The sequence below is a fragment of the Canis lupus genome, chromosome 34, assembly GCF_011100685.1.
Source record: "Canis lupus familiaris isolate Mischka breed German Shepherd chromosome 34, alternate assembly UU_Cfam_GSD_1.0, whole genome shotgun sequence".
NCBI classification, from domain to species: Eukaryota; Metazoa; Chordata; class Mammalia; order Carnivora; family Canidae; genus Canis; species Canis lupus.
The window spans coordinates 37,174,968-37,189,712 of NC_049255.1; the positions used below are offsets into that span (position 1 = coordinate 37,174,968).

The 14,745-nt window shown below is 33.5% G+C and overlaps 1 protein-coding gene across 9 annotated transcripts in view; it reads left to right on the forward strand.

Annotated features, from left to right (window-relative positions):
- The window catches only part of ECT2 (epithelial cell transforming 2), a 61,385-nt gene that overhangs the window by 28,949 nt on the left and 17,691 nt on the right, over nucleotides 1–14,745 (forward strand). For all 9 annotated transcript variants that reach the window (XM_038583911.1, XM_038583910.1, XM_038583916.1 and 6 more), the window contains 5 exons: nucleotides 1,116–1,226; nucleotides 1,875–1,971; nucleotides 4,464–4,545; nucleotides 12,298–12,376; nucleotides 12,723–12,842. In XM_038583911.1, coding sequence (XP_038439839.1) covers nucleotides 1,116–1,226; nucleotides 1,875–1,971; nucleotides 4,464–4,545; nucleotides 12,298–12,376; nucleotides 12,723–12,842 — 489 coding nt within the window. The remainder of the gene's footprint in view (nucleotides 1–1,115; nucleotides 1,227–1,874; nucleotides 1,972–4,463; nucleotides 4,546–12,297; nucleotides 12,377–12,722; nucleotides 12,843–14,745) is intronic.

Below are 14,745 nucleotides of genomic sequence, written 5' to 3' on the forward strand. Positions count from 1 at the left end.
AGCGAATAGGGTTTATAAGTGTCTTTTAGTCTCTGAATCTAATTTATTGTTTTCGATGTCTTGAGTTCTGCCAAATAAACTTTTCTGAAGCCTCCTTTTAACTTCTGTCCCTCACCATATAGTCTTACATGTTTTTTCTGGTTGGTTGAGAATTCCAAAGAAGAAATAATTATAACATTCCTTTTTTTTTTTTTTTAAGTTTCAGAGATAGAATTTAGTGATTCATCATTTGTATATACAACATCCAATGCTCATTACTTCAAGTGCCCTTCTTAATGCTCATCACCCAATTACCCACCCCATCCCCCCACATACCTCCCCTCCAGCAAACCTCAGTGTGTTTCCTAGAGTTAGGAATGTCTTATGGTTTGTCTCCCTCTCTGATTTCATTTCATTTTATTTTTTCTTCCTTTCTTCTATGTTCATCTGTTTTGTTTCTTAAATTTCACATGAGTGAAATCATATGATGTCTTTCCTTGACCGACTTATTTTGCTTAGCATAATACCCTTTAGTTCCATCCACATCATTGCAAATTGGCAAGATTTCATTTTTTTGATAGCTGAGTAATATTCCATTGTATATATATTACCACCTCTTAATCCATTCATCTGTCCATGGACATCTGGACTCTTTGCATATTTTGACTATTAGGCCAGATATCTTTTTGATATCTGTTAGTCTTCTCAATTAGCCAAGATGTTTTTCCCTTTTTTTGTTGCTTTTTTGGGTAATATTATTTGATCTATTAAATGGTGGCTTGGATTCATCAATAAATAGCATGTTCTTGGATACTAATTATATTCTGAACTTAATAGAAATTTTTAAACTTGGTCATGTTTATGTCAATACAATAAGCATTAGTATACTTTGGTTTTTTAGTCTTCATTTGCTTTTCAAGTTTTAGGCTATGTGTACCAGTTGATGCATTTTGGTTAGCAGTTAACTCATTAATGAGTAATTCATAAAATTTGTATATTTAACTTGAGAAGAAATTTATTTTAAATTTTTATTTTGCATCCAATGAATCAGATTTTGACTATTATTTGGCTTTAAATTTCATTATCTAAGGGTAACATATATAACAAATTAATGTGTTTTTTTTCCTTCTTCCTAGTCAAAAGATTTGGTAAAAACGTACCCTCCCTTTGTAAACTTCTTTGAAATGAGCAAGGAAACGATTATTAAATGTGAAAAACAGAAACCAAGATTTCATGCTTTTCTGAAGGTAACTTACATTTCTTGAAAATAAAACTCTGAGAATAATTTCTGAAGGAGTGCATTTAAATCATACTTTTAGTAAAAATTAACCATGTAAGAACACCTGAGTGTTTAATCTTTTAACTTTAGGAAGACCTGAGAGTGGCAGTGATATTAGGCTTCAGAAGATTTAGATAGCTAGCAGAGGCCATGGGGGAGCTGAGTAGTGAGAATATTGTCTGTAGGTACTTATATTTTTTTTAAGTTATGCATGGTTTAGTTCTCAGACATTTTTCAATGTGATTTGCTTTTGCCTCTAAGTGCTTTATTTTGTTTACTCAATAGTATCCGCATAATTAATACTTCAAAAACCGGTGTTTTTGTTTTTGTTTTTTGTTTTTTTTTGTGAATGGTGTAAACTCAAGTGAAATTTAGGATAGAATTTATAGAAATGTGCAGAGAAACTCACTTTGTGTTTAAGATGTTAATCTTTGAGTAGCCAAGAGTTCATTTCAGGCCCTGGAAGATTATTCAACCACAGTAATCTAGAGAATCACTGCCACCCCATCTCTTCTATTAGTTCTTTTCAGGGCACTAGTGATGAGGTGTAATCTAATAAATGCAAGGTGTTTAATTTTTGCAGAAAACCTTTTTTTTATTGTGAAATTCCTTTCAGATAAACCAAGCTAAACCAGAATGTGGACGGCAAAGCCTTGTTGAACTTCTCATTCGACCAGTACAGAGGTTACCCAGTGTTGCATTACTTTTAAATGGTACTTGTCTGATCTGTTTTCAGACTATTTTGGATGTTTTTTAAGAAACTGTTTTGCTCTAACAATTTTGAAATTCTTTTCATTTTATAATTTTCTTAGATTTCAGCATTAATGTTTATGTCTTATATAGAAAATATCTTTATGGATAATCTTAAAATCACAGGTAATTCAGTCTCCTACAATGCCTTATTTGTTACCGTATCAATTACATTGACTATTATTTTAGTTTTTGTTTCTCTACAGAAACAAAACTCTCTTATATTTCATGGCGTGTCACTAATTCAGAATCAGTTTACATCTATGTAAGTAAAATTCACGCATAAAATCACAAGCAAGAGATAATTCATGTCTCAAATTATTTAGTTCTTCTCTGAACCTTAAGTTCTGTATACTTAGTCTAATGCTTAACCTTTTTCTTAGATTGTACAGAACACTCTTGAAGCCTGCATCCATTTAATCTAGAACTTAAACAGAGTCAAAATTTTTTTTTTACAAAGTTAAATTTTTTTTCAAGATTTTACTTATTTATTCATGAGAGACAGAGAGGCAGAGACATAGGCAGAGGGAGAATCAAGCTCTCTGCAGGGAGCCTGATGTAGGATTTGATTTCAGGACCCTGGGATCATAACCTGAACCAAAGGCAGATGCTCAACCTCTGAGCCCCCAGGCATCCCTACAGAGTTAACTTTTTTTTTTTTTTTTTTTAAAGAAAAGGTAAGGAAGGCTTTTTTTTAAAAAAAGATTTTATTTATTCTTGAGAGTCAGAGAGAGAGAGAGAGGGAGGGAGAGAGAGGCAGAGACACAGGCAGAGGGAAGCAGGATCATGCGGGACTCTAGGATCACGCCCTGGGCTGAAGGCGGCGGCACTAAACTGCTGAGCCACCCGGGCTGCCCCAGAGTTAATTTTTATGAATAAATTTTGCTTATAGCAAAAGAAAAGCTTATATATATGCCTTTACATTTAGCTCACTAAAGTATTGAATATTTTTAGGACACGGTCAGTTTTTATATTTTTTAAATTAAGTATGAAAACTAAATTATAAACCGAATTAAGCACATTAGTATGGATAGCAGATAAGGAGGCTAATTTTGTGACTGTTTAATCATTTCCTTTTTAAAATATTTTAGGTACAGTGCCTGGGTGGCTCAGTTGGTTAAGCACCTGCCTTTGGCTCAGGTCAAGAACCCAGGGTCCTGGGATTGAGTCCCGGATCAGGCTCCCTGCTTAGTGACGAGACTTCTCCCTCTACCCACCTACCTGCTTGTGATCTCTCTCTCATGCTCTCTCTTTTTCACTCTCTCAAATAAATAAATAAAATCCTTAAAACAATATTTTGGGTAGTATATGAATTATAGTAGTAATTTAAAAAAATTGATCATTTTCTTTTAAAGGTTTTTAAATCTAGTTTAGAATAGTTTATAAGATGATTTCCCCCATCTTTAAAAGCTGTCCTGCTTTTTTAAATTCTAAGGAAAATATATGGACAAAGCAGTGTGATTTAACTTTACAAAGCTGTATGGGTTTTTTTTTTTTTTTTTTTTGGATTATTTGCTTATCTTCATTATTTTTCATTATGTACATGTAGAAATCCATCAAATAGTTTCTAAGCCTTTCTCCTATCATTCCAACTTAAAAGATTGTGTGGGTATGGTACTAGGGAACCATCAGATGGGACATGGCATAGGGAACTTAACCTAGATAAGAATCAAAACATGAGCATGTCATGAGCCTCTAAGTTAAACAAAACCTGCTTTCAAGGTTACTGAATGCTCTCTGTGATAGAGCCATGGGCTCCAACATGAAATATAACATATAATGACTTCTCAGCACTATGGAGAGAGTTTGAGGAGCCTAGGTGTTCCCAAACTTTACTAATAGGGAATTGATACAGCAGTGTAAGAAAATCTGTACATATTCTGGAAATTTAGCCAATAAAAAATGTGGAAGAAAAAAATCTGTGAACAAATGTGTAAGAAGAGAGTTCCTAAGGGAACATTGCATAAAACCTTTTTTGAAGTAAAGCTTAGATAATATCTTTAAAAATTAACCAGCCTATATCAAAATGGACAGTATTTTTTTTTTAAATATTTATTTGAGAGAGAGAGAGAGAGAGAGAGAGAGAGAGCATGTGTGCATAGTAGGGGGAGGGGCCAAAGGAGAGGGACAAGCAGATGGGTCCCCACTGAGCTCACTGACGTGGGGCTGTATCCTAGGACCCTGAGATCATGACCTGAACCAAATGAAGCACTTAACTGAGACACCCAGGTGCCCCAAGATGGAGGGCATTTTGAAGTCTTAGATAAAAAAACTATTTTTTTTTTTTTTTTTTTTTTTACTATTTTTCTAGTCCTTTTTTAAATTCTAAGGAAAATATATGGACAAAGCAGTATGATTTAACTTTACAAAGCAGGGTGGTGGGTTTCTTTATTTTATTTTATTTTTTTTTTGGATTTTTCCTCATAAAAAAACTCATAACATTTTATCATAACAGATCTTAGGAAGCATACAGCTGAAGAAAATCCTGACAAAAGCACTCTAGAAAAAGCTATTGGATCACTAAAGGAAGTAATGACGTAAGTGCATTATTTCAATTTCTTATTGTTTCTGAGATTAAAATGGAATTGTAGAACAATTAGAATCATGAATGGAGAGAAAAATATCAATAGCAAGTTTTTATAAAGTGATGTCTAAATTATTTTTCTAATAGTGTAGAAAATGATGAGAGAGAAGTATTGTAAGAATACATTGATTAATAGAAAACATTTATTTCTGAAGGTATTAAACTATTCTGCATAGAAAGTAACAATGATTTAGAAATTTGATAATGTGGGGGGCAGCCCAGGTGGCTCAGCGGTTTAGTACCACCTTCAGCCCAGGGCGTGATCCTGGAGACCCAGGATCGAGTCCCACGTCAGGCTCGCTGCATGGAGCCTGCTTCTCCCTCTGCCTGTGTCTCTGCCTCTCTCTCTTCTCTCTCTCTCTCTCTCTCTGTCTCTCATGAATAAATAAAATCTTTAATAAAAAAAAAGAAATTTGATAATGTTATGAATGTACTTCTGGACATTTTCTTCATATACTTTCAAGTCATAGCATATTCTTGTCTTCGTTTAAACTACCCAAATGTAACTCAGGAAGTTGACTGTGGTGAAATAAAAAGAAAAGATTCATAATACTTTATAATACTTCTTTTGACTTCTACTTTTAACTTCTTACTTCTTACCTTGAATTTAATGGAATATAAATTGATAGGGTTGGTTGTAGATGTACTAAAAGTATAAACTCTGTGGAATTGATTTGGATGCTTGATTGTTAAATTTAGGCTAATTACTGTAGGTCTAACTTGGAGACATAGCTCTAATCAGAGATGCTCTTTCTTTTTTTAATTTAAGTTCAATTAATTAACATATAGTATATTATTAGTTTCGGAGGTAGAGTTGTTCAGTGATTCATCAGTCTTATATAACACCCAGTGCTCATTACTTTGCATGCCCTTTTTAATGCCCATCACTCAGTTACCCTGTCCCCACACCCCCAACCCCTTTAACAACCCTCAGTTTATTTATTTTTGTTTGTTTTCAGTTTGTTTATTTTTAAGAATCTGTTATGATATGTCTTCCTCTCTGATTTCGTCTAGTTTTTTTCTTCCCTTCCCTATGTTCCTCTCTCTTTCTTTCTTTTTTCTTTTCTTTTCTTTTCTTTTCTTTTCTTTTCTTTTCTTTTCTTTTCTTTTCTTTTCTTTTCTTTCTTTTCTTCTTTCTTTCTTTCTTTCTTTCTTTCTTTCTTTCTTTCTCTCTCTCTCTCTTTCTTTTCTTTCTTTCTTTCTTTCTTTCTTTCTTTCTTCTTTCTTTCTTTCTTTCTTTCTTTCTTTCTTTCTTTCTTTCTTTCTTTCTTTCTTTCTTTCTTTCGATTTTACTTATTTATTCATGAGAAACAGAGAGAGAGGCAGAGACACAGGCAGAGGGAAAAGCAGGCTCCACGCAGGGAGCCCAACTTGGGACTCGATCCTGGATCTTCAAGATCACGCCCTGGGCTGAAGGTGGCACTAAACCGCTGGACCACTAGGGCTGCCCCTCTGTTTTGTTTCTTAAATTCCAAATATGAGTGAATTATGTAATTTTCCTTTTTTTCTGATTGACTTATTTTACTTAGCATGATACCCTGTAGTTCTGTGCATGTTGTTGCAAGTGGCCAGATTTTTTTTCTGATGGCTGAGTAATAGTCCATTGTGCGTGCGTGTGTGTATGTGTGTGTGTGTGTGTGTGTGTATATACACACACACACATATGTATATATATAATCTACATATACATATACATACACACCATATCTTCTTAGGGGGTATGCCCCATGTTGAGTGTAGAGATTATTTAAAATAAATAGGTAAATAAACTTAAAAATGATCTTTCTTGGGGATCCCTGGGTGGCTTAGCGGTTTGGCGTCTGCCTTTGGCCCAGGGCATGATCCTGGAGTCCCAGGATCGAGTCCCGCGTCGGGCTCCCGGCGTGGAGCCTGCTTCTCCCTCCTCCTGTGTCTCTGCCCCTCTCTCTCTCTCTCTGTCTATCGTGAGTAAATAAATAAATAAATCTTTTAAAAAATTTTCTTTCTTGATTATTATAATCAGAAATAAAGGCTGTTGTATTAATTGTTTTGCCTTATAGAGCATGAGGGCACTTCAACTCTTCGGAATTTATGTCCTCACCATGTTTAATAGATTTAGTTAAATGACTTCTGAGATTCCCTGATGTGCTTCTATATGAAACAGAGTTTCTTAAAGTACTTGAAAAGGAGCTCTTAGAGCCTTTGCTAGCTCTAGAGAGAAGGTCTGGAAGTAGAATTACGCTCAAGTTAGCGAATACCAGCCTCCGTTGCTGCTGAAAGGGCTACGTATATTTTGTATTTTGCTTATGTTTGTATTTTATATGCCAGTCAGCTAGCCTTTATGCTTTTGCTTTGTTATTTTGGGACCAAGGATAATAATAATAGTTTTTTTCAACACTTCAAGGTTTAACATACTCTGCACATAATTTAATTTGAACCTTTCAACAAACTATGAAGTAGATGGTCAGCATCAACTTATTTTTACAGAAGAGAAAGCTGAAAGATTATTACTTTTTTATTTGAGAATAACACTTTTATTCTGTATTGACAAGTCAGACTGGGGTGACTGCAGAATGTAGGTCACCTATAAAATCCAACTTCCTAAGAAGACTTCTGAAATACAAAGTAGAAGAAAAATTCTCTTCTGTGTTGACAATCGCACTTAATTGCACATTTTTTTCTGACAGCTTCACTTTTACATGGAATTTTTGAACATTTATTTTATTTTTTTTGTATTTTTATAAATTTGAAAGATTATTACTTGTTCAATTTACCTATTTGGTGTGTAGAGTACTTTGCCAGTGTTATTTTGATGGTAGCTTTTAGTATTTGTTATTTATGTATAATATGTATTGTAAACAAAGATAGAGTAACCCAAATGGGGAATAGTCATTTGACCTGTTGTTTCCCTTAGAATAGTATCAATTGGCTGCTATAGAGATAATGAGCCATGCTGATAAGATAGGTGATTAAATATTTCTTTCTTTTTCAACATTATTGAAGCTTTGTGGGAATTTAAGAATCTAATATATCCTTATCCTCAATGCTGTGCTCATAATAGGTCTTCAATAAATGTTGAGTTGTAGGAGCTCCTATTTCAATGTTGAATTGTGATGCTGATTTATAAACCTAATAGAGTTTGACCACATCTGAGTTCTTGAGATTTTTTAATATTTAGCCTAGGTTTTAAATGCTTATTACAGTTGGTTAAAACAACTATAATTTTTTAGGTAAAGGAAATACAGAGATAGTGCCAATTTAACTAGTCTTTGCCATTTAAGCAAACCAAAACCCCCTAAAAAGAGATTCTTACAATGTTAGTTATACATGTGTAGTGTATACAGATTAATTTGTTATAGATCTATGCTCTAGTAGCTTTAGTATATATGTGTTTTATGGTTTCTGTTTTTTTTTTTTTAAACTATAGGTGCTTCAAATAGTTTGAATAATTTTGGCATATATATATATAGATATAGATATCTCTATACACACACATACTCCTGAAACCACCATCACTAACTGCCATCAAGATAAGGAACATTTTGCTTCCAAAAGTTTACTCATGCCTTTTGGTAATCTCTTTTCCTGCCTCTCTCCCAATCTGCCATCCCAGGGCAACACTGCTGTTTTTATCAGTTTACTTTGCATCTTCTAGGATTTTTTTTTGGTTTTTTAAAGATTTTATTTACTAATGAGAGATACAGAGAGAGGAGCAGACATAGAGAAGCAGGCTCCATGCAGGGAGCCTGACGTGGGACTTGATCCCGGTCTCCGCCTGAGTGTAGGATCACACCCTGGGCAAAAGGCAGGTGCCAAACCACTGAGCCACCCAGGCATCCCTAGGATTTTATTTAAATAGAAGTAGACAGTATATTGTCTTTTATCAGTCTTCTTTCACACAGCATGATTATTTTGAGATTAGTCCTTACTGTTGCTTTTATCAGTAGTGCTTTTTCCTATTATTATTTTCTGTGAACAAGTCTTTGTATGAATATATGCTTTCCATACCTAGTGGTAAGAATAGCTAGGTCATATAGTAGGTGTATGTATAGCTTTTAAAAAATTGCCAAACTGTTTTTTTTGTTTTTTTTTGCCAAACTGTTTCTAAAGTAGTTGTACTATTTCACCTTGCTACCAATGGTATATTTGAGTTTCAGTGGTTCCTTGTCTGATAGGTGATTTGCAAATATTTTCTTATACTCTGTAGCTTGTTTTTTTCTCTTAACAGAAAAAACAGGATTTCTAGATTTTTGTGAAGTCCGAATTTATCAGTTATTTTTATGGGTGGTTATTTTATCAAAAAAAATTTTGGTCTAACCCAAAGTCACAAAGGTACTTTTTTTTTTTTCCTGTTTGAGAAGTTCTTGTGGTTTTAATCATTAGGTAAAAATCAGCTAAGTCTATGATCCACTTTAAGTTAATTTTTGTGTAAGGGCCAAGGTATGCATTGATGTTCATTGTTTTATGTGGAAATCTGTCTAGTATTTATTTGTTGAAAAGACCATTGTTTCTCTACTGAATTGCTTTTGCATCTTTGCAAAAGATGTGAGGACTTATTTCTGGACTCTTAATTCTATTTCTTGATCCATACATCTATGATTATGCTAGTACCACACAGTCTTGATTACTGTGCTTTGTGTATTAAGTTTTAAAATGGGGAAATAATCTTCCAACTTTATCCTTTTCAAGATTGTTTTGACCATTGTGGATTCCTTGAATTTGCATTTGGCTTTTTAGAATTGGCTTGTCAGTTTCTGAGGGTGGGAAGGGGTGAGGAAACGTGAACAGTGGGGAATTTGATAGAGATTTTGTTTTTCTTTCAACAATGTTTTAGAGTTTTCATTCTAGAAATGTCATACTTATGTGAAATTTATTCCTAAGAACTTTATTCCTTTTGATGTTTTAGTAAATGGAATTGCTTTCTTAATTTTATTTTCAGATTGTATAATGTATAGAAAGGCAATAGAGTTTTATATATTGATCCTCTACTCTGCAACCTTGATGAATGTGTTTTAGTTCTAATAATTTTTTAGTGGATTCCTTAAGATTTTCTGTGAATAAGATCATGTCATCTGCAAATAAAGATAGTTCTTTTTTTCCCTTTCCAGTCTGGATGCCTTTTATTTCATTTTCTTGACTAATTGCCCTGGTCAGAAGCTCCACTACAGTGTTAAACGGAAGTGGTGAGAGTGACCATCTTGTTCTTGTCCTGTTAGTGATTTTAGCGGGGAAGCATTCAGTTCACTGTTGAGTATGATTGTAGCTTTGGGACTTTTATAGATTCCCTTTATTAGTTTGAGAAAGTCCTTATTTATTTCTAGTTTGTTGAGTGTTCTTTACCATGAAAGGGCATTGGATTTTGTCAAATGCTTTTTTTGAGTCCATTTAAGTGATCATGTAGTATTTGTCCTTTATTCTATTGGTGTGGTATATTACATTTATTGATTTTTGCTTGTTTACTCAAGCTTATATACCTGGGATAAGATCTTACTTGGTTAATGGTGCATAATCCTTTTTATGTGTTCCTGGATTTGTTTTGCTAGTATTTTGTTGAGGGTTTTGGTGTCTATATTCATAAAGGACATTGATAAAAAATTTTCTGGTGATGTCATCTTCTAGTTTAGATTACATTGGAAAGTATTTCTTTCTCTTCTGTTTTTTGAAAGAACTTGGGAAAAATTGGTACTAGTTCCTAGGTGTTTGGTAGAATTCATCAGCGAAGCCATTTGGGCTTTAAAATTGCTAATTGAATTTACTGTTATGGATCTATTCAGACTTTTTATTTCTTGAATCAGTTTCTATAGTTTGTGTCTTTGTAGGAATTTGTCCATTATGCCTAAGCTGTCTAATTTGTTGGCATGCAGTTGTCCATTGTTCTCATAATCCTTTTTATTTCTGTAAGGTTGGTAGCGATGTCCCATCATTTATTTATTCCTGATTTTAGTAATTTTTGCCTTTTTTTTTCCTTGGCCAGTCTAGCTAAAGGATTATCAATATTGTTAATCTTTTCAAAGAACCCGTTAATTTTGTTGATTTTTCTGTTAGTTTTTATATTCTCTATTTTAATAATTTCTACTCTATGATTTCTTTCTTTCTGCTTGGTTTAGATTTACTTTTTTTTTTTTTTCCCTTGGTGTCTTAAATCAATTACCTAACATGTTTAGGTAATTGATTTAAGATATTTTTTATTAAATGCATTTATAGCTATAAATGTATACGGTACTGCTTTAGTTGTATACCATAAATTTTATATGTTATGTTTTTGTTTTTTCTCAAAATATTTTCTAATTTCCTTTTGATTTCTATTTGGCACATTGGTTATTTCGGAGTGTTTTGTTTAATTCCCACATACTTGTGATTTTCCAAAGTTTCCTTTTGTTATTTCTAATTTTACTCCATTGTTGTGGGAGAAGATATTTTGTAATATTTCAGTCCTTTCAGAATTTTTGAGGTCTGTTTTATGGCTTAACCTGGAAAATGGCCCACATACACTTGAGAAGAAGGTGTATTTTTCTGTTGTTTGGTAGAGTATTTCTGTCATTTAACTTTCAGCCTATTTAGGTCTTTGAATCTAAAGTGTGTGTCTCTTATAGACAGCATAAAGTTGGGCTTGCCTTATTTGTCTCCTGTCTCATAAATTGACTTCCCAGTGTCTTGACAACTAAGTTTGTTTGTTTCTCTCGCTCTCTTTTTCTTTTCTTTTTTTTTTTTTAATTTTTTTTTTTTTATTTATTTATGATAGTCACAGAGAGAGAGAGAGAGGCAGAGACATAGGCAGAGGGAGAAGCAGGCTCCATGCACTGGGAGCCCGATGTGGGATTCGATCCCGGGTCTCCAGGATCGCGCCCTGGGCCAAAGGCAGGCGCCAAACCGCTGCGTCACCCAGGGATCCCTCTTTTTCTTTTTTTAAAAGAGAGAGAGAGCACCCTACTCATGGTGGGGAGGAGGTGGCTGGGGCACAGGGAGAGGGAGGGAGAATCCCAAGCAGACTCCATAACCAGCACAGAGTAGAGCCAGGCTTGATCGAAGGACCCTGAGATCATGACCTGAGCCAAAATCAAGAGTCAGATGCTTAACCAACTGAGCATCCCAGGCACCCCAGACTTGTTTCTTTAGATTTTAATGGTTTTTCATTGGTTTCAGGAAGAACGTGTATCCTTTCCTTCCTATTTCATCTGGTATGGAAGCAGTAGTCTTAGTTTTTGTTTCAGTGAAATGATTAGCATGTGACTTGGGAATGACCTTCATAAAAGCTTAAATGAACTTATATTTAGAACTTCTGTTAACCTGAAGTTTGTAAAGGTTTAAACATATTTTAGGAAGTATATAGCGAGTATAGTAAAAAAAAATAATAATAATATGGAAAGAAATTAGTAAAACATAATTTTCTGAAGGATTCTGTGAAACTTTATTTTTTTTTAAGATTTTCTTTATTCACGAGAGAGACAGAGAGAGAGAGGCAGAGACACAGGCAGAGGAAGAAGCAGGCTCCCTGCTTCTTTCCCAGGCATCCCTGTGAAACTTTTTAATATAGTAGGCTACTTTTAGGAAGTATTTTAACTGATTTTAGGATTTTAGGAAGTATTTTAACTGATTCAGTTGTCAGAATTAAGATAGACCACTTGCCAAGATCTCTTTTAGTGACATAAGATATCTTTGCATGCAGTTTTCATATTTTATTGTTTTAAAAGTTGAAGTTTTAAAACTAAACTTTTTAATCTTTCAGCCATATTAATGAGGATAAGAGAAAAACAGAAGCCCAAAAGCAAATTTTTGATGTTGTTTATGAAGTAGATGGATGCCCAGTAAGTATTCATTTTTGATGATTGTCAATTTATTTTCTTCTTATTAGGTTCTATAGCTTTAATATGAACAGAAGCTTAGCACCTTTTTCTTTTCTTTTTTTAAATTTATTCTAGAGGTTGGGAGGGAGGGGAAGAGAGAGAGAGAAAGAATCTCAAGCAGCTTCCACATTGAACACAGAGCCCAAATGGGGACTGATCCCTGAGATAATGACCTGAGCCAAAATCAAGAGCCAGATACTTTACCAATTGAGCCACCCAGGTGCCCTGGCACCATTTTCTTTTAAATTATAACTTTAAAAAGATTACTAACAAGTGATTACTTTTATAATATTTTAAATCTATACAGGCTAATCTTTTGTCTTCTCACCGAAGTTTAGTCCAACGAGTTGAAACAATTTCTCTAGGTGAACATCCCTGTGACAGAGGAGAACAAGTAACTCTCTTTCTCTTCAATGACTGCCTGGAGGTAAATTTGTACTTAATATAGTATAATAACACTGCTGATTTGTGTGACTTGCCTGAACATTTAAAGCCAAGCCTTGATTGAGGTATAATACACAAGTTAAAGTTAATTTAATCACTTTTTGAGACCACTTGTTTAATACTATTAATAAAATGCTTTTAAAGAGAAGGCCTAATACTAAAAAAGTATGATAAATTTTCATGACTTAAAAGCCAAGTCATAATGAAAATGTAGTTTATTATGAAAATGTAGTTTATTTCCATGCTAATAAATGCTTTGGTCAGAAATTTTAGGAGTTTATTGTTTCTGTGTATGTTTGTTCAGGACCTACAAAATAATTTGAAATTGAAATAGATTTTTCAAGCATTTTGTTGAAGATTAGAATAACTTGATTATTTACTATGAATTACAATTCCCCGATTTTTCGTTAAAACAGCAGGTTTAGGGTGAATGAGTAGTTAATATATCAGAGGGGTGCAATGATTATAATTCTAAAATTCTCATCTATTAAAACATTTCCTCCATATCAATTCTGTGGGCAAATGGAATCACCTTCGTGTGCTTTTCCAACCCTTTTCTTAATAGTGTATTTTTAAACAACTAAGCAGTCAAATGGGAGATACAAAGATGTGTATTTTCCTTCATCTCAGAAAAGAAAACTGTGTATTTTGATAAAACAAATATATTAACCAAAAGACTCCTTTGACATTTCTGTTACTTGCTGTTGCTTTCATTGAAGTGATTTGATGGGTTTCCTTTTTCTTTAAAATCTGTACCTCTTCCTTTTATCGTTTTTTACTTCTTTTGACGTGCTGCACTCTTGGTTACATTATTATTTAAAGTATAAAATACAAGAGAATTTTAGAGAAACCACCATGTGCAGTTACAGGTATAATAAAATCTCACCAAAGCTTGACTTGTGTTAAATGCAGTTTTGTTGTAGTGGGGTTAATAAAAAATGATATTTTTATTGGTCAATAATGTCACAAAACACAAAAGACAGTGAAAATACTACACATAATTGACCATACCCTGAAGTGAAAAAGTCATAAAAAATCATGAGGCAGATAATTCTGAACTACTTTGTCACCCCATAAAGAGAACGTCAGCCTGCTTTGCTTTGGAGAACAGGGGCAAGGTGAAGTCAATTTCCAGTGGGGTTTCACTGTACATAGTTGCTCAGTACTTCTATTTATTTGCTTCTCTTAAAGCCTTTTTAAGGTTTTCCCTATTGAAGTGCCCAGGTCAGCTGGCTCCACTGTCTATACTTCCTGCTAATCCATTCTGGGTTTTATCTTCTTAATCCTGAGAGAGTTGTGGCTTACTTTAAATTTTTGATCATATATCTTTTTTTAAATTCCATGAAGTTTTCTATAACTTGCTCGTTGACCTACCTACCACTTTAATTCCTGCCATTGGTTATTGTCTGTAGCTTCTGAGTCCATTATGTGATACCCTGGTTCTTCATCTCCTTTACCTTAAATCCACTAACTTTTTATTCTAGTTTATTTTAGCTGCCTATGTTAGAATCATATTGACTAAAACAGTTCTATATTTAACATTCAATTTGAACTTTTAGATTTATAATTCTAAACTTTTATTCTTCAGCTTTTTTTTAAAAACCTTAGCAAATTTGGAATGAAGAATATGGTAAAAGTTAGAAACATTTAAAATGGATAAAATCTATATTGACTTCTCTTAAATTTGACCGTTGATGTTTTACTGAAGCTAAACTAATTGAGGATTCACAGACATATTTTCCTTTTTATATTTTAACTGTGTTTTGAGTTTGTATCTTGATGTGCTAGCATTTATGTCATCAGTATTGGCACTTGTCATTGTTTTTTCTTTTTAAAAATGAACTTTAAAATTATTTGCTTAGCCAAATTGATTTAAAAGTATATTT